This window comes from Salvelinus namaycush, chromosome 2 (genome assembly GCF_016432855.1).
Source record: "Salvelinus namaycush isolate Seneca chromosome 2, SaNama_1.0, whole genome shotgun sequence".
NCBI classification, from domain to species: Eukaryota; Metazoa; Chordata; class Actinopteri; order Salmoniformes; family Salmonidae; genus Salvelinus; species Salvelinus namaycush.
The window spans coordinates 36780992-36802148 of NC_052308.1; the positions used below are offsets into that span (position 1 = coordinate 36780992).

At 42.1% G+C, this 21157-nt stretch overlaps 1 protein-coding gene across 1 annotated transcript in view; it reads left to right on the top strand.

The window, feature by feature from the left end:
• Positions 1–7555: 7555 nt before the first annotated feature.
• Positions 7556–21157, top strand: part of LOC120062575 (lysyl oxidase homolog 2A-like) — a 47443-nt gene continuing 33841 nt past the window's right edge. The window contains exons 1-3 of the mRNA XM_039012654.1: positions 7556–7676; positions 16821–17160; positions 18520–18695. Coding sequence (XP_038868582.1) covers positions 16866–17160; positions 18520–18695 — 471 coding nt within the window. The 5' untranslated portion in view covers positions 7556–7676; positions 16821–16865. The remainder of the gene's footprint in view (positions 7677–16820; positions 17161–18519; positions 18696–21157) is intronic.

A 21157-nucleotide genomic window follows, 5' to 3' on the forward strand; every position in this document is an offset into this window, starting at 1 on the left:
GTCGGCTGACCTTCAAAATTGAAGAGCAATGTGCTGCCGTTTAACGCGCCTTGGATTTAATCCCAGTCTTAGTGTATATGTTGTATGTGGACACCCCTTCAAATGAGTGGATTAGGCTATTTCAACCACATCACGCTTCACCATCTGGCACCATCCGACGGACGAATCTGAGTTTGGCGGATGCCAGGAGAACGCTACCTGCCCCAATGCATAGTGCCAATTGTAACGTTTGGTGGATGAAGAATAATGGTCTGGGGCTGGTTTTCATGGTTCGGGCTAGGCCCCTTAGTTCCAGTGAAGGGAAATCTCAACGCTAAACCATACACTGACATTCCAGACGATTCTGTGCTTCCAACTTTGTGGGAACAGTTTGGGGAAGGCCCTTTCCTGTTTCAGCATGACAATGCCCCCGGGCACAAAGCGAGGTCTATACAGAAATGGTTTGTTGAGATCAGTGTGGAAGAACTTGACTGGCCTGCACAGAGCCCTGACCTCAACCCCATCGAACACCTTTGGGATGAATTGGAACGCCGACTGCGAGCCAGGCCTAATCGCCCAAAATCAGTGCACGAACTCACTAATTCTCTTGTGGCTGAATGGAAGCAAGTCCCCGCAATAATGTTCCAACAACTAGTAGAAAGCCTTCCCAGAAGAGTGGAGGCTGTTGTTGCAGCAATGGGGGACCACCTCCATATTAATTCCCATGACTTTGCAATGAGATGTTTGACAAGCAGGTGTCCACATACTTTTGGTCATGTAGTTTATTTTAGTATTAAACAATGTCTTATTACTGCAGTAACAGTCAGTAAACACTCAATTTCAACAGTGCCACAAGACTTTCAAAAACTTTCATCAAAATGTCATTGAGGTAAAAAATGACTACTGAAAGTGTTAAATATAGTGTAAAATATTCAGTACTGAGTACATAAACACAAAACCTGTGATAAATGTTTAATTTTAATTTGACTAATTAGTGTGCATGTTTAAGCTAAATCTGTGACGTAAAGTCTACTTAGTTTAAATGAGTTCACTCATAAAGCAGAACTGTGTTGACATTTGACAAGTAAATGTTCAACAAAGGGAAATATTTACATTACAAACATCAAGGAATTAAAGAAATAGCAATACATATCTGGGCTGGGATTCTAACAATGTAGAGGGCATACGTGACCAGAGATTTTATGTACTGTATTCAGGATTTCAAGCTGAAAGTCTGCACAAAATGTTTTTATTTACTTGGGACCTTATGATAATTGATACTTAATCTGATTACAGGCAACCAACTAGTGGGATTTTTAAACTGATAGACTTTGTTTGGCTGATTAAGACCTCTTATTTTTCTCCAGCGTGTCAGCAAGCATCTTCTGCTTCATGTTCCTCAGGACATGCATGGTGATCTTCATAACCCCATCTCTGGCACTGCTCTCCTGCTTCTCATCTTCAGCGTCCACCGTCCTCTCTCTGACTTCAAAATAATTCTGGGTGATCTGAACTCAGAATCCTCTTGTTCTGAACTCAGCTCACTCCTCGCAAATGTGATGACATTCTCTCCCAAGTGTCTGAACACACAAAATGTAAAAGTTCAGATCGAAGGAACACCAAAGTTATTTCAACATATTGTAGAACTATACCTTCACTGAGGTAATCAAGACCAATATAAATCATCTCACCCTGACTATATAAAGGCCAGGTGTGTGTGATGCTGGGCAGACCGACCACTGGGAATATCTGACTCTGATCTCTGCTGTTGGTCTCTGTGGAAAAAACATGAGATTGTACACCTTACTCTGTACATACATATGAAACTTCCATTTAAATTCAGCAAAAAAAGAAAGAAGTATCTACCAAACAGAGGTACAAGAGCTATATCTTAAAATACAGCACATAATCAAATGCCCATATGATATTTATAAACCTGTGTGTGTGTGTTTGTATGTGTGTGTCCAGGTAAATCCCAGCCTAAAAGTTTTAAAAGTTTTACTGAAGTAAAAAAAGTTCACAATGATGATCATTTTTATTCAGGAAATGCCTTCTGCACAAAATATATACACTGCTCAAAAAAATTAAGGGAACACTAAAATAACACATCCTAGATTTGAATGAATGAAATATTCTTATTAAATACTTTTTTCTTTACATAGTTGAATGTGCTGACAACAAAATCACACAAAAATGATCAATGTAAATCAAATTTATCAACCCATGGAGGTCTGGATTTGGAGTCACACTCAAAATTAAAGTGGAAAACCACACTACAGGCTGATCCAACTTTGATGTAATGTCCTTAAAACAAGTCAAAATGAGGCTCAGTAGTGTGTGTGGCCTCCACGTGCCTGTATGACCTCCCTACAACGCCTGGGCATGCTCCTGATGAGGTGGCGGATGGTCTCCTGAGGGATCTCCTCCCAGACCTGGACTAAAGCATCCGCCAACTCCTGGACAGTCTGTGGTGCAACGTGGCGTTGGTGGATGGAGCGAGACATGATGTCCCAGATGTGCTCAATTGGATTCAGGTCTGGGGAACGGGCGGGCCAGTCCATAGCATCAATGCCTTCCTCTTGCAGGAACTGCTGACACACTCCAGCCACATGAGGTCTAGTATTGTCTTGCATTAGGAGGAACCCAGGGCCAACCGCACCAGCATATGGTCTCACAAGGGGTCTGAGGATCTCATCTCGGTACCTAATGGCAGTCAGGCTACCTCTGGCGAGCACATGGAGGGCTGTGCGGCCCCCCAAAGAAATGCCACCCCACACCATGACTGACCCACCGCCAAACCGGTCATGCTGGAGGATGTTGCAGGCAGCAGAACGTTCTCCACGGCGTCTCCAGACTCTGTCACGTCTGTCACGTGCTCATGTGCTCAGTGTGAACCTGCTTTCATCTGTGAAGAGCACAGGGAGCCAGTGGCGAATTTGCCAATCTTGGTGTTCTCTGGCAAATGCCAAACGTCCTGCACGGTGTTGGGCTGTAAGCACAACCCCCACCTGTGGACGTCGGGCCCTCATACCACCCTCATGGAGTCTGTTTCTGACCGTTTGAGCAGACACATGCACATTTGTGGCCTGCTGGAGGTCATTTTGCAGGGCTCTGGCAGTGCTCCACCTGCTCCTCCTTGCACAAAGGCTGAAGTAGCGGTCCTGCTGCTGGGTTGTTGCCCTCCTACGGCCTCCTCCACGTCTCCTGATGTACTGGCCTGTCTCCTGGTAGCGCCTCCATGCTCTGGACACTACGCTGACAGACACAGCAAACCTTCTTGCCACAGCTCGCATTGATGTGCCATCCTGGATGAGCTGCACTACCTGAGCCACTTGTGTGGGTTGTAGACTCCGTCTCATGCTACCACTAGAGTGAAAGCACCGCCAGCATTCAAAAGTGACCAAAACATCAGCCAGGAAGCATAGGAACTGAGAAGTGGTCTGTGGTCACCACCTGCAGAACCACTACTTTATTGGGGGTGTCTTGCTAATTGCCTATAATTTCCACCTTTTGTCTATTCCATTTGCACAACAGCATGTGAAATTTATTGTCAATCAGTGTTGCTTCCTAAGTGGACAGTTTGATTTCACAGAAGTGTGATTGACTTGGAGTTACATTGTGTTGTTTAAGTGTTTCCTTTATTTTTTTGAGCAGTGTATATATCAATCAGTAAACATCATAGAATCTGTGCACGTTTCGTTCCTCCACTTTACAAATACTGTATGAACAATCCAATAAAATTATATTATTTTCATACAATATAAAATGTACACATACTGCAGTGATAGAATGACAAGCAACTTCAAAGTCAGACCTTTAAGTCATGATACCTCCTCCTGAAACCCCTTTATTTGGCACAATAATAACATTTGGCAGTTGAAGGTACTGATGATGATGAGGAGGATGATGAGGATTCATGAAACAGGTATGATAAGGCAATGGCTCCCAAACTATGACTCAGTTAGGTAGCACCTAAAGTGGGCTTGGGGACAGTTCCATGTCCACATACTGTACTGTAGGTCATTGTAGTCCTAAAGGTTGAAAGGAACCAGTCCTATACATTGCCATAACATTAAAGGAACTAGTCGTTGTGCTGTTTGGCCACCAGTTAGCTTTTTGTTCGCTCTGAGAACATCTAACTTAACAAGAATCCACATCTGCATTAGTATATAGTTTACAGATCCGTCATAATCTGTCATAATAATTAGTGTTTTCTGCTAAAGTTATTCTCAAAACCTACAACATTAACAGTGATGGGCTTTGAGGGCAAGGGAAAGATTTGGCAACTCAAGTATTATGGAGATGGTAGAAAATATTTGTCCTGTTTTCCAAAGGTCATGCAGAGAAACTTAACTGTGGCTGCACTGCAGAAAGCCAAGCTTACAACCACAGCTCCCTATGCTGTGTCTAGCTAAAGGAAAGATGAAAACAAAACATGTCAGTTTCAAACGATTCTTCAAGAGAGCAAAAGTACAATTATAAACAGGATATGTCACTACTCCGTTGATGGATTTGTTAAGATATTCTTGTCATAGTGCTCTTTTGTTCAGCCACATGAGCTAAGGGGTAAGACACAAGGAATATGGATTAAAGCCTATATTGTCTATATAATGAAACATATTTGTTCAAACAACAAATACGGTAACAAGAGTTTTTCCAAATAGTGTTGCATTGTTAATACAGAAAACCAAGCACCTCCTCCAGACATGTGGTGATAACAGACATGAGCAAACAAAGATACTTTAACATATGCTGTACACATGAAACACGTGTGCTTTGCCTTCAAACTATAATAATAATTAATACGGGTATATAGAGTATATCTCATGGAGCTACATAAAAGATCTAGAGCATCGACCACAAACTGCAGTTTGAAGTTGATATCAAATAACAAGCTACATAGTTATTAAAATAAATGTGCAATCCCTTGACACACACACACAAACACACACACACACAGGTTTATAAATATCATATGGGCATTTGATTACGTGCTGTATTTTAAGATATAGCTCTTGTACCTCTGTTTGGTAGATACGTCTTTCTTGCTGAATTTAAATGGTAGTTTCATAGACTGGGTACTATTCATGGGAACACAGCTGGGTAGAGGGGAGTCTCGTCTTTCCAGCTGGATTGGGCTTCAACACAACAGAGTCAGACCTTCAGTCTCTAGTCTACTCTGTCTAATGATGATGTAATATACAAACTCGGAGCATAAATGCTACAGTGTACTCACGCATACACCCACCCATGCATGCATGCACGCACTCTCTTTCTCCCTTTCCTCCCAACTTTTAGCTTTTGTGTTAGTGTCATGTTCCCCTGAGAGATTCATCTTAGAGGCAGTGCCCCGTCCTCTCTCAACCCCACAGAGACTCATCAGAGGCAGTGTTCGGGCCAGTAACCGAAAGGTTGCTGGATCGAATCCCTGAGCTGACAAGGTACAAATCTGTCGTTCTGCCCCTGAGCAAGGCAGTTAACCCACTGTTCCCCGGGCGCCGAAAACATGGATGTCGATTATGGCAGCCCCCCCCCGCACCTCTCTGATTCAGAGGGTATTGGGTTAAATGCGGAAGACACATTTCAGTGGAATGCATTCAGTTGTACAACTGACTAGGTTTCCCCTTTCTGTTCCCCTTCCCTCTCTCCCTAGAGAGCCTCTTTGAGCCTAAACACAGACATGCAGCGTATGTTATAGTGAATCAATAATACAGACAGCGATATAATAGTCATAAAACATAACAGTTGAAGCAAAGTACAATGAAGCACAATACAATTACCAATAAAAACATGCGTATGGAACAGTCTTGATAGGGATAATTTGGGAATAAGGATGACCTTGTATATAACATTTCTATTGGGAGTTCTGGTTGCCATTCATTCCTCTTATGTAGTCAATTCTTTGTTTCTCTGATTCAAGCTCAGTGATACAAACTGTTACAAGTGAAGTGCTTTGTCAATGCTGTATCAATAAACCCAAGCCACAGTCCAGTGGAACAAACTGACACCTTGGCATAAGTACCACACCAGTGTTTACTAATTTAGCCTTTTCTTGTATTTACTTTACTAGAATAATAACCACTGTCAACCTTTTGTTTGTAGGTTATGCTCTATCTAGGTAGAGAATGTGACAATGTTGCACTAGATCAAGTCCTTATCTCCATTGTGCAGAAAGCTTTCCTTCTGCTACGCTACTAGAATCAGACGATACATTTCATATGTTTTCATCATTAGTTGGGTCCTTGCCTTGTGGTTTGGAATCACAACTAGAACATCAGGACATCAAATCACTGAAATATCTTTATTTCTGTTCTTGAAGACAGCTTGAGAAAAATTGTTTGTGCACCTCTGAGATACAATGTAGCTCTTTGGCCTTTTAGGTGGCCTTCTCTGGCCTTCTACAACTGAACTTTGGATTCCATAATACCAGCAATAAATGATGACAGGTAAAGTTCTGGGTGTATAATATATTTTTTTAAATGATAATTAATAACTGAAGTTAATATCCAAAATATTTTACCCTTTAAACACCAATCCAATATGCAGGTTGACTCCACTTAGATTGTCTGAGAAAATATTTTTGATAGTATTTTATCTATTTTTTATTAAAAGGAATTCACAGAGCAGGTGTGAAGGCTCCAGCCAAAGTCTGTATTGGGTATGATCACACTCCTGCAGGGGCCTACTCTCTGTTGGCCACTTGATGGGGGAACAGCACGGCAATATCAACTTCAGGATAGAGTAGGCTCACTCCATGGTCCTGTTTGAATACCATTTGAATATGTTCCTTCCTTGAGGAAATCACAGATCTGGTATGGTAAAATGGTGAAAGGACACGAGTGGAATACATTATATCACCTGCTATTGACACACACACACACACACACACACACACACACACACACACACACACACACACACACACACACACACACACACACACACACACACACACACACACACACACACACACACACACACACACACACACACAGGATCATTGACAGATCAGGATGAAATTATGTATTTTAAAGTTAGACAGAGTCAGAAACCTGAGAAACTCAACAGAGTGAGGTGCTAGGCAGCCAATCTATCTCAAGCATCGGTCTTTATGTTAAAAACTTCCATCACATTTCCCAGATCTACATCCAGGGGTTGTCACTTCAGAAGCTTATTGTTCACAGGATATTGTTTACACTTCTGGAATTGTCTTTGTTTATAAGCTGCTGGAAAGTATTCTAATATTAGGCTCATTGAGGTGAGAGAATGTGTTTGTAGCTTATGTAGCCTGTGATGTAGGGCAGGCCTATGCCTACTAGTCTTTTATATTGTCTGGTGCAATGTAAAGTCTATTTTATGGGGATCAATTTAGCAAGCCTTTATGGAAATATAACCTATTTGTTTTGGTGGAAATGTTGTTTTCTTCCCCTAGCAACTGGCAGAACTTTATACTAGTGCTACAACAAGCCAAGTTCAGTTGTTTCATAACCCTCCTGTGGACAAGGGGGCGGGAAGGATGCCGAAGACGTCATGACTGCAGGACTCCGCTTCCATAGATATTAAGGGAGGAGAACGTTTCGAGGAACGACCGGAGTGAAGGCTTGACGACATCACTGCTGCAGCCTAGACATTGAGAAGCCCAATTCGATTGAAACGCTGCTCTTTTTGGCGCGAGGTCATCTTCGGCATTTCTTCAAGTAAGTGGGTATTTTTTATGCACATTATAGCTGTTCCAGATGCAGAGCATTTTAAATAAATAACGGGAAAATCTTGAAGTTACCCGGTACTTTTAAAAAACAAGTTTTTTTCTAAAAACAACAGTTCATGAAATAACTTTAAAAAGTGTAAACTGTAGCCATTTATTTCCCTCTATAGTTTATTCGCCTAAAGCATTTTTTGTTTTGTTGCTTTTTTGTGTCAGCAATTAGACATTGTTCTTAAGTGGGGCTAGTTACCCCCTAGTACGCTAATAGCTATCCAAATCAACAGAAGGGCTTGTCTATTTTTAGTCTAGTGGTTGGGCCTGTCTAATTCTTTTTTATTTTGGGAGAAGATTATCATTATCTGCTAATGGGGGGGGGGGGGGGGGGGGGGAGACTTATCTTTGTCTGCCTTTTGCTGGAAAACGGTTGCCGGGGCTTTGATAGGTGGTCTTTACTGCCTGAGGTATTTACAGTCCACTCCAAAATTATTGTCCCCCTTGATAAAGACTGTATAAAATAAATAAATAATAATACAAATACTAAGCTATATTGTTTGGCAAAAAATGTTGGGAAATGATATTATTTTACACTAATACAATTGCTCAAAGGAAGTGATTTTGTTTAACAAGTAATACAAATAAACACAAAAAAAGATAGTTGTCAAAATTATAGGCACCCCTAAAGATTCTTAGAAATAACATCTGCATTAACATTCTACTTATTATTTTTTTTTAAATCTCAGTTTAAAATCACTGGAACAGTGGTAGACCTGTTGGATTTGGACGGATGTGTATCTTGTCCCCACACACAGTGAGGAAGATGGTTCAGGAGGCAAAGGAAAATCCAAGGGCCACAGTTGGAGAAATACAGAACTGGGTGTCAACTTGGGGTCATCAAGTCTCCGAATCTACAATTAGATGCCACCCCCATGACAATAGGCTCTTTGGAAGTGTTGACAGTTCTATTTTATTTTATTGAAAGCAACCAACAAATGTAAACGCCTGGAGTTTTCTAAACGACATTGGCACTAGGGTTGAACCGAGTCCTATGGTCAGATGAGACAAAAATAGATTTTATTTTTTATTTCACCTTTATTTAACCAGGTAGGCCAGTTGAGAACAAGTTCTCATTTACAACTGCGACCTGGCCAAGATAAAGCAAAGTGCGACAAAAACAACAACACAGAGTTACACATAAACAAGCATACAGTCAATAACACAATAGACAAATCTATGTACAGTGTGTGCAAATGTAGAAGAGTAGGGAGGTAGGCAATAAATAGAGGTGAAATAATTACAATTTAGCATTAACACTGGAGTGATAGATGTGCAGATGATGTGCAAGTAGAGATACTGGGGTGCAAAGAGCAAGAGGATAAATAACAATATGGGGATGAGGTAGTTGGGTGTGCTATTTACAGATTGGCTGTGTACAGGTACAGTGATCGGTAAGCTGCTCTGACAGCTGATGCTTAAAGTTAGAGAGGGAGATATCAGACTCCAACTTCAGTGATTTTTGCAATTCGTTCCAGTCATTGGCAGAAGAGAACTGTAAGGAAGGCTGGCAAAGGAAGTGTTGGCTTTGGGGATGACCAGTGAAATATACCTGCTGGAGTGCGTACTACAGGTGGGTGTTGCTATGGTGACCAGTGAGCTGAGATAAGGCGGGGCTTTACCTAGCAAAGACTTATAGAGGACCTAGAGCCAGTGGGTTTGGCGACGAATTTGTATTGAGGGCCAGCCAACGAGAGCATACAGGTCGCAGTGGTGGGTAGTATATGGGGCTTTGGTGACAAAATGGATGGCACTGTGATAGACTGCATCCAATTTGCTGAGTATAGTGTTGGAGACTATTTTGTAAATGACATCGCCGAAGTCGAGGATCGGTAGGATAGTCAGTTTTACGAGGGTATGTTTGGCAGCATGAGTGAAGGAGGCTTCGTTGTGAAATAGGAAGCCGATTCTAGATGTAATTTTGGATTGGAGATGCTTAATGTGAGTCTGGAAGGAGAGTTTACAGTCTAACCAGACACCTAGGTATTTTTTTAGATGTCCACATATTCTAAGTCAGAACCGTCCAGAGTAGTGATGCTAGTCGGGCGGGCAGGCACGGGCAACAGTTGGTTGAAGAGCATGCATTTAGTTTCACTAGCATTTAAAAGCGTTGGAGGCCACGGAAGGAGTGCTGTATGGCATTGAAGCTCGTTTGGAGGTTTGTTAACACAGTGTCCAAAGAAGGGCCAGATGTATACAGAATGGTGTCGTCTGCGTAGAGGTGGATCAGGGAATCACCTGCAGCAAGAGCGACATCATTGATAAATACAGAGAAAAGAGTTTACCCGAGAATTGAACCCTGTGGCACCCCCATAGAGACTGCCAGAGGTCCGGACAACAGGCCCTCCGATTTGACACACTGAGCTCTATCTGAGAAGTAATTGGTGAACCAGGCGAGGCAGTCATTTGAGAAACCAAGGCTATTGAGTCTGTCTATAAGAATGCAATGATTGACAGAGTCGAAAGCCTTGGCCAGGTCGATGAAGATCTCTTTGGCCACTCAAACCAGAGGTGGGTTTGGTGTCAAAAGAATGATGGATGTGCAGAAAATAACCTTATACCTACTGTAAAATATGGTGATAGATCTTGATGTTATGGGGTTGTTTTGTTTCCACTGATCCTAGGGCCCTTGTTAAGGTCAACTGCATCATGAACTCTACCAAGTACCAGGACATTTTAGTAAAAAACCTGCTTGCCTCTGCCCAGAGGCTGAAACTATCTTCCAGCAAGACAATGACCACAAGCACACATCAAAATCCAGAAAGAAATGGTTTATTGACCACAAAATCTACATTTTGCAATGGCCATCTCAGTCTCTGGACTTGAACCCCTTTGAAAAGCTGTGGTTTGAATTGAAGAGGGCAGTCCATAAGCGCAGACCAAAGGATATCAATGATCTGGAAAGATTCTGTATGGAGGAATCGTCTAAGATCCCTTTCAATGTGTTGTCCAATCATTAAACATTATAGAAAGGGGAGAGTGCAAAACATGTTGAAAACAGGGGTACCAATAATTTTTGACTTGTTAAATAAAATGTATTTCTCTGAGCAATTGTGTCAGTATAAAATAATTTCCCCCAAAAATGTAGCATACAATATAGCTCAGTATTTGTATTATTTATTTTATTACAGTCTTTTTTGCTCATCTTTATTTTTAAAATTTATTTAACCTTTATTTATTTTATCAAGGGTGTCAATCATTTGTGGTGACTGTATATTACTTCACTATTTCATAAAATTAAGTACTTTTTTTTACTGCTGCTAAAGTGATTGCAGCTTGGGAATATGAAGTCAGAGCCACATTGTGGTTGCAGACGGTTACTGTAAGGTCAGGGAAAGATTGAAAGCCAGTCAGAAATTTTGAAAAAGTGCTGACAAATCCCTCTTAATATGTTCCATATAAGAAACGTCCGGGTCAGGGCTGGTCCTTGCCATTCTGCCACCCTAGGCGAGACCAAAAAATGACACCACCCCTAGAAAACCAGAATAGTCCCAGTAAGAAAAATTATGTTGAAAAGACATGTAAAATACGTATTTTCCAGACGTTGAAGTTAGGTTCAATTTAGGTTCTGAATGAAAGGTGAAAAGACAGATTTTACGTATGTTTAAAATACATAACCTATATGGCCAAAAGTATGTGGACACCTGCTCGTCGAACATCTCATTCCAAAATCATGGGCATTAATATGGAGTTAGTCCCCCCCTTTGCTGCTATAACAGCCTCCACTCTTCTGGGAAGGCTTTCCACTAGATGTTGGAACATTGCTGTGGGGACTTGCTTCCATTCAGCCACAAGAGCATTAGTGAGGTCGGGCACTGATGTTGGGCGATTAGGCCTGGCTCGCAGTCGGCGTTCCAATTAATCCCAAAGGTATTTGATGGGGTTGAGGTCAGGGCTCTGTGCAGGCCTGTCAAGTTCTTCCACACTGATCTCGACAAACCATTTCTGTATGGACCTCGCTTTGTGCAAGGGGGCATTGTCATGCTAAAACAGGAAAGGTCCTTCAAGTTGGCATAAAGTTGGAAGCACAGAATCGTCTTGAATGTAATTGTATGCTGCAGCTTTATGATTTCCCTTCACTGAAACTCAGGGGCCTAGCCCAAACCAAGAAAACCAGCCCCAGACCATTATTCCTCCTCCACCAAACTTTACAGTTGGCACTATGCATTGGGGCAGGTAGCGTTGTCCTGGCATCCGCCAAACCCAGATTCGTCCGTCGGACTCCCAGATGGTGGAGTGTGATTCATCACTCCAGAGAACGCATTTCCACTGCTCCAGAGTCCAATGGTGGCAAGCTTTGCGAATGCCTAACCAACGCTAGGCATTGCGCATGGTAATCTTAGGCTTTTGTGTGGCTGCTCTGCCATGGAAACTCAAGCTCCTGACGTTGCTTCCAGAGGCCGTTTGGAATTCGTTATTGAGTGTTGCAACAGAGGACAGACGATTTTTATGCATTACGTGCTTCAGCACTCAGCGGTCCTGTTCGGTGAGCTTGTGTGGCCTACCAATTCAACGGTTGAGCTGTTGTTGCTCCTAGACGTTTCCACTTCACAATAACAGCACTTACAGTTGCAGCCCTAGCAGGGCAGAAATTGACGAACTGATGTCACATCCTATGACGGTGCCTCATTGAAAGTCACTAAGCTCTTCAGTAAGGACATTTTACTGCCAATGTTTGTCTATGGAGATTGCATGGCTGTGTGCTCGATTGTATACACTTGTCAGCAACGGGTATGGCCGAATCCACTAATTTGAAGGGGTGTCCACATACTTTTGTATTTTATAAATGCCCATCCATGTGGTAGACCCACCATTTGTACAACTGGCTTTCTCATTGGCTTTATTAGTCCTGATTCCTGTGACTTGTCATTTTAGCTACGTAAGCTCTGACTATAAGCTACCCAACTTTATCAGGAGTTATTGTGAGCCTATTTGCAATGTGTTTACACAGTGGGAAATGCAGATTTATTTTATATTTCGCTATGATCAGCTGGTCAAAAATTGACCTATACAAACTTGAAACCACTGATCATGACAATGGTGTGAAACTCCTGGACAAGAGTTGTGATTGTCCATTCCATGTTGTCCATTTTACTTTGACCTGTCCTGTTTTTAGGATATGTTGTTTGTTAATGTTACAGTGCATTTTTTTGTTGATTGGGCGCCATTTAGGTTAGGCTATTTGATCAGAGACACCTGCATGATGTAAAAAGTGTCCATCTCATTACATTGTCGTACATTTTACCTCCAGCCTGTAGACTACAGAAAAGGCCACATACTCGTTCTACCATATCCTATATCTGCTACGTGATTTATGTTAGAATATTTTTGGGATGGAACGTTGGTGGAGCGCCGCAGCGGCGCGCTGGGAATGGGCAAGCTAAATATCTTGTGCTCCTGCCTTTGACAAAGTGGCCACTGTTTATCACAGGGCGGCATTAGAGCTCACCTAAAAAGCCCATATCCCACTGGTTGAGAGAAATTGTCATTGTTTTTGGGCATATTTATGTGAGGTTTTATGTGTTGTTGTTGGAGGTGCGTCTTGGCCAGTTTAGCTCAGAAAATTCCGCCTCGTCAATCTGCCGTCATAGACAGCCACCTAATCCTGCCTAATGAGCGGGCCGGCCGTGGTCCGGGTTATATATAATATTAAGGGAAAACAAAGATATTTATGAGTATTTGATTAATTAAGGCTGATCATTTTGACCATTGCCCCCCCAAGTTTGCTACCTCAGCAGTTTGTTTGTCTTTACCATGACGTCGACAGGGTTAGTTGCCCCTAGCTGGGGCTTACGTGCAGGGCTACTACCCCCCCTTACGTGCAGGGCTGAATGGAATACTTCTCTCCGTTGACACTTCCATGGACTGGCTGAAATGAGAGGTAAAGAAAACGTTCCCGTTATCTGGTTCCACAGCCCAGAGGGGTAGTAGGATCTCCGGCCCAGGCAGAGATTAAAACATAGGAGCATACAAAACACAACCACATGTGAAACGCATTAGGCCCACAAAGTTGAGTCCCTGTCTGGGACATGCCGTTCCCTTCAGCCCAGCAACAGGAGAAAAGCCTGCACTGCTGACAACCCTACACATACCTCTGTCAGTAAATGGTGAAGCAAAGCAGTAACATTGCCATGACATAGAAGCAGCAGTCGATTTGTTTTCTCTAAAATGTATTATGGTGTATTGTGGACTTTGAACTGAATGGGGAAATCTTCCCATCCATCCACCCACCGATCTATCTATCAATCGATCCACCCATCTACTGTATCTATCCATGAAACTAAAAATCTCTCCTCTGCTGTGAACATTGCTCACCGCGAGAGATTTGTTTTGCTCCCACCATCCCCAATCCTCCAACATTGCTCAGTCTACCCTGGCCTGGAATTGTGGTTCATTCTAGATTGTTGGAGAAGGCTGTGAGGTTGAATGTCTGCCAAATAGTCAGTCTCTAATGATTTGATGCTGACGACTGCGTATGATGCTCAAAACACAAGAGGACTTATTTCTGTCCGATAAAATGCAAAACGCATGCTGAGTGCTTGACTCAAACCACTCACCACCCTTACTAGAGGTCGACCGATTATGATTTTTCAACGCCGATACCGATACCGATTATTGGAGGACCAAAAAAGCCGATACCGATTAATCGGCCGATTTTTAAAAAATTTACTTGTAATAATGACAATTACAACAATACTGAATGAACACTTATTTTAACTTAATATAATACATCAATAAAATCAATTTAGCCTCAAATAAATAATGAAACATGTTCAATTTGGTTTAAATAATGCAAAAACAAAGTGTTGGAGAAGAAAGTAAAAGTGCAATATGTGCCATGTAAGAAAGCTAACGTTTAAGTTCCGTGCTCAGAACATGAGAACATATGAAAGCTGGTCGTTCCTTTTAACATGAGTCTTCAATATTCCCAGGTAAGAAGTTTTAGGTTGTAGTTATTATAGGAATTATAGGACTATTTCTCTCTATACCATTTGTATTTCATATACCTTTGACTATTGGATGTTCTTATTGGCACTTTAGTATTGCCAGTGAAACAGTATAGCTTCCATCCCTCTCCTCGCTCCTACCTGGGCTCGAACCAGGAACACAACGACAACAGCCACCCTCGAAGCAGCGTTACCCATGCAGAGCAAGGGGAATAACTACTCCAAGTCTCAGAGCGAGTGACGTTTGAAACGCTATCGCGCGCACCCTGCTAACTAGCTAGCCATTTCACATCCGTTACACCAGCCTAATCTCGGGAGTTGATAGGCTTGAAGCACAGCGAAGAGCTTCTGGCAAAACGCAGGAAAGTGCTGTTTGAATGAATGCTTACGAGCCTGCTGCTGCCTACCACCGCTCAGTCAGACTGCTCTATCAAATCATAGACTTAGTTATAACATAATAACACACAGAAATACAAGCCTTAGGTCATTAATATGGTCGAATCCGGAAACTATCATCTCGAAAACAAGACGTTTATTTTTTCAGTGAAATACGGAACCGTTCCGTATTTTATCTAACGGGTGGCATCCATAAGTCTAAATATTCCTGTTACATTGCACAACCTTCAATGTTATGTCATAATTACGTAAAATTCTGGAAAATTAGGCGGCCCAGACTGTTGCATATACACTGACTCTGCGTGCAATGAACGCAAGAGAAGTGACACAATTTCACCTGGTTAATATTGCCTGCTAACCTGGATTTGTTTTAGCTAAATATGCAGGTTTAAAAATATATACTTCTGTGTATTGATTTTAAGAAAGACATTGATGTTTATGGTTAGGTACACATTGGAGCAACGATACGCACCGCATTGATTATATGCAACGCAGGACACGCTAGATAAACTAGTAATATCATCAACCATGTGTAGTTAACTAGTGATTATGATTGATTGATTGATTGTTTTTTATAAGATAAGTTTAATGCTAGTGTCACGTTCCTGACCTTATTTCCTTTATTTTGTCTTTGTTTAGTATGGTCAGGGCGTGAGTTGGGGTGGGCATTCTATGTTATGTGTTTCTATGTTGGGTTCTTTTCAATTAGCCTGATATGGTTCTCAATCAGGGGCAGGTGTTTTACGTTTCCTCTGATTGAGAACCATATTAAGGTAGGCTGTTCACACTGTTTGTTGGTGGGTGATTGTTGCTGTGTCTGTGTTTGTTGCACCACACGGTACTGTCTCGTTTCGTTTCGTTCGTTCTTTCCTGTTCGTGCGTTCATTGTTATATGTTCTCAAGTTCAGGTCTGTTTACGTCGTTTTGTTGTTTTGTCATTTATCAAGTGTGCTTCGTGTTAGTCTTTCTTCAAATAAATCATTATGTCTTCATACCTCGCTGCATATTGGTCCGATCCTTGTTCCTCCTCAGACGAGGAGGAGAACAAACGTTACAGCTAGCTAGCAACTTACCTTGGCTTCTACTGCATTCACGGAGCAGGCAGGCTCCTTGTGTAGTGCAATGTAATCAGGTGGTTAGAGCGTTGGACTAGTTAACTGTAAGGTTGCAAGATTGAATCCCCCGAGCTGACAAGGTAAAAATCTGTCGTTCTGCCCCTGAACGAGGCAGTTAACCCACAGTTCTTACTAGGCTGTCATTGAAAATAAGAATGTGTTCTTACTTGACTTGCCTAGTTAAATAAAGATTGAATAAAGGTGTAAAAAAAAAAAGGAAAAAAAGGCCAAATCGGTGTCCATAAATACCGATTTCCGATTGTTATGAAAACTTGAAATCGGCCCTAATTAATCGGCCATTCCGATTAATCGGTCGACCTCAAACCCAAACTGTAGCGGTCCATTGAATACATGTCTGTTTTCTGTTGGTATAGAGTAGATGTTCAATCATTTCAGAAATCCCTCAATTGTTAAAAGCTGTAAAAAAAAAAAAAATACTTTTATGCAACCCATAGCATATTACAATGGTCTTCAACTGGCGGCCTGTGGTCCAAATCTGGCCCACGAGTCGATTTGATGTGGCCCGCAAAAGTTGCCTAAATTAAGTTAAATACCCACGACATAATACATCACGTTGCTTATTGCAGTCATTCATTGGTCACTCTGGTCTGTGTCTCCCTCCTCCAGGTGGTCTACAGTACAGTGTGGTGAGTTCCCTGCCCATTCCTAGCAATGCCGTCTCCTTGCTCTCTCCTGTGCCGCCTGGCCACGCTTCTCTGTGTGTGGGCACTTTGCCAGGCCCAGTTGGATACCAAACTACCCCCTGGCACCCCCATCATCCAGCTGCGTCTGGCAGGGGACAAACACAAGCACTACGAGGGCCGGGTTGAAGTCTACTATAATGGAGAGTGGGGCACGGTGTGCGACGATGACTTCTCCATCCATGCAGCCAACGTCGTGTGCAGGGAGTTGGGCTACGTGGAGGCTGTATCCTGGTCTCCTTCTTCCAAGTATGGCAAGGGAGAAGGTAAGGAACACAGGGAGAAGAGATGGTTCAGTAACATGTTGGAATCTGAAATCCACTCTGACCATTAAGACTTTACTTAAAGGGATAGTTCAGAGAAATTATATATTTTGAAACAAATACATGTATCTCAGAAAGGGGAGTCACTCTTATCCAGAGCGACTTACAGGAGCAATTAGGATTACGTGCCTTGCTCAAGGGCACATCGACATATTTTTCACCTAATTGGCTTGGTGATTCAAACCAGCGACCTTTCGGTTACTGGCCCAACGCTTTTAACCTGTTCTATTACAACCGGAAGATACATAGGTGAGATACAGTATGTCACTCTTTGCAGGAACTATGATTAGCATAGCAAGGAGACGAAGTCTCAATGGGAACACGAGTCATTAACAAGGGGCGGTTGTGTTAATAACATCAATCATCTAGCTTTTATAGAGAGCAGACGGAGCTTCATGCAACTCCATACATACTGTCTCATTTACAACCTTCAGTCAGAATTATGGAGTTGGGAAAGTAATTAGACATATGACTGTACTAGAGATCTTCAAGACAAGGGGGATGATGAGATTATGTCTATGCGTCTGGCTTAGTGTGTTTCCAGTTGCCAATCGTTTTCCTCACGTAGGGTTTGATTGGTGTGTATCAGATAGACTGTAATGGGTAAAACATTGCTTTTTGAGGGATTATGGTCCAAGACAGGGGAAATGTGCTGCATTAAATGTGCTGCATGATTTCCATAGGACAAATCACATTCTGTTCTGAGCTGCTGAGATAAAGTCATATAATGTCAGTGGTGTCTAGTTCACTGCATGTGCCCAGATGATTTCTTGATCTTGAAATATGTAGACTGAAGAGTTGTTCGCTGGGAAAGCTATACTTTTTTTCACAGGTAACATAGAAATAAGGTGTGGATATCCACCAGCATAGGCCCGACATTCCAGGAGCAATTCTGCAACATTTAAAATCTCAAAAGGCTGAGTTAATATGCCCTATCAGAATCTGAAGAGAACAGTAGACCATTTAGATTAGTCTAAAGAGCCATAAATGTTTTTCTTTACAAGTGATGGCAACTGGAATTCTGTAACACTTATTTCTTGCATGAAGTAGTCAATCTAACCTAAGCAATAGGTGAGTTGTCATGAACTCATTAAGCCTAGTCCTGGACTTAAAATAATGTTCAACGGATAATATACTGTACAATGAAAGTTGATAACTAGACAGGCCCAAATTGTTACCTGAAGGTGTTGTCTGTTGAAGCCTAAAATGGATATAGGGTGTTGAGAATGGAGAATGGAGAGGGTCCCCTTACCTTCATGTGTGGTCATCAGAGAATATGTCTCTGTCCCCCATTGTTCGTAGGTCGGATCTGGTTGGACAACGTCCACTGTTCGGGACTAGAGAGAACCCTGGCCCAGTGTGAGTCCAATGGCTTCGGAGTTTCCGACTGCAAACACTCTGAGGACGTGGGAGTGGTGTGTAGCCAGAGACGAATCCCCGGCTTCAAATTCATCAGTACCCTCACCGACAATGTGGAAGTAAGCCTTAAAACATACAGACACACGTGTGAGCACATAGAAAAATGCACACACACATGGAAATGCACACAAGTATGTACGCATGGCCGCGCACACACGCCATCTACATGATTGCATCTTTGCTTTGATTGGATGCTGTTAAGGTGCTTGTGTAGCAATTTCACAGCAATGCAGGACATGAGAATATGTGTTTGAAGTTTGAATAATAAACAGAGTAATAATTCCTTGATATCAGAGATCTAGTGTGGAAATGTCTTACAGTTAGCTCGGTTGCGGTGACCGTATTGCCGGCCACACAGGCAGTCATGAGTCTTGACCGCAGTCGAATTCCATGTGACCTTTGAGTCATGGTAATCTCCTTTTATGCGCTCTGGACATGCCTTGGTAGTACCCAACTTGCTAACGACCATCTGGTCGCTAATGGCCTGGTACCGAGGGCTCTATTGTCCCTCTAACCACTCTGACATAAATGCAATTGAAAATCACATCAAACACATCATCAAAACAGTATGATTCTTTCAAAATCACCTCACTGTGATGATCAATTTGAAGAAATAAGTTTTTAAAAAACGGGTTGGAACTGAGTGGAAAACATGGTCGTTGTGGATGTTGTTTCAAAGCCAAACCAACGAAATGGACAGCGCTTTCTAAGGTGATGATTCATTCAAAACACCTATACAGCATATACAGCCCTCCCCCAAAAAACTGAATTAAAATAATGATTGTGCAATACGTAGTCTAATAGCCTACCTCATATTACGCACAGCAGAAGAAAATTGAGGGCCAACAGTTTAATGAAATATGTTTAGTTGTGAAAACATGTTACTATCGATGTTCCCGAACAGATTTCACTTGGCTTCACAAATTAAGCACTGGGTAGTTGCAGGAACAAGGTTGGAGAGCCCATGGCATACAGAGTTGGGGCGGAGTATCACCTGTCGCACAGAAAGAGGCTGCATGCTCCTCAAACAGGGGTTGATGCGTAGACTGAAATAAGTGTTCTTATAAGCCCAGACATTTGTATATGCAATCCCGTGTGAAAGAAGAGTTTTGATGACTGCCACTAGAAAGAGAAGGATCCCAGCTGCTACTTTATTTATTTCTCAGCTGCTTATATTAAGCACATACTCCACTATAAACCGGAGTAGCCTTCCCAGCATGATTGAAAAATTAACCATGGGAAAGCGGCCTCCATTCACTATTCGAGTGCATACGGATAACATGTTTCTTCCCCCCTGCCCCTGTTCCTGCCCAGTTGATAATAGGCCATTCTAAATCGAAACTCATTTTACATTTTAGTAAAGATAAGATTAAATTAAGTATTATCTGATGGGTTAAATATGATCGCTTGATGAGAGAACAGCGTGTGCAACCTGGGGCAGGGAACAGAGCGCGAGCTTTTTTACTACTTTCCCAAATCATCAATAGCCTATAGTCGCACCATGCAGCCCATATATGTTTTGATTTCTAAGACATTCTAAGGTTTGTATAATTCACAACTAAAGTTTCAAAATAACTCTAAATCTAGCATAAAGGACCTGTTTCAAATGATCACTTTTACGCTCAGCATAGCCACTTCATATGCTCACTAGTTCAGGAATGGGAAAAATATCCTTTCTATTTTATTCAGCTAGGTGCAATTATATTCTTCTTACTATAAAATCATATAATATAACATAATGGCACGGGACTTATAAGCATACCTTGTCTGGTAAAGGAAGATGGCGCCAACAGACATGGCAGCTCTGCTTCTAGCTGTTTCTAGCTCCTAAGCAACTTTGCAGTATTTCATTTTTTTTGTGTGTTATTTTTTACATTATTAGCCCAGAACATTTTTTGTGTTATTACATACAGCCGGAAATAACTTTTGGATAGCAGAGTGGTGGTAACTCACCAGCATTACGACCAGGAATACGACTTTCCCGAATTGGATCCTTTGTTTGTACCCCCCAGGGCAATTGAACTTATCCCAGAAGCAGCTCTAAGACGCCGTTGGCAGAGAAGAGGTATTCAGAGTGGACTTCTAGTCCGACTCAGGAGGAGCACACACCATCCACCGCTTCTGAGTATATTACTTGCTAATGTTCAGTCTCTGGCCAATAAAGTAGACAAGCTCAGAGCGAGGATCTCCTTCCAGAGAGACATCAGGAACTGTAACACTCTGTTTCACAGAATCATGGCTCTCTCTGGATATACTGTCCCTATCCATACAGCCAGCTGGGTTCTCAGTACATCACGCAGACAGGAATAAAGAACTCTCCTGGAAGAAAGACGGGGCTGTATGTTTCATGATTAACTACTCATGGTGTGATTGTGATAACGTACAGAAACTCAAGTCCTTTTGTTCACCCGACCTAGAATACCTCACAATTAAATCCCGTATTACCTCCCAAGATAATTATTTTCGGTTATAGTCATAGCCGTCTATATTCCCCCTCAAGCCGATACAATGACGCCCCTCA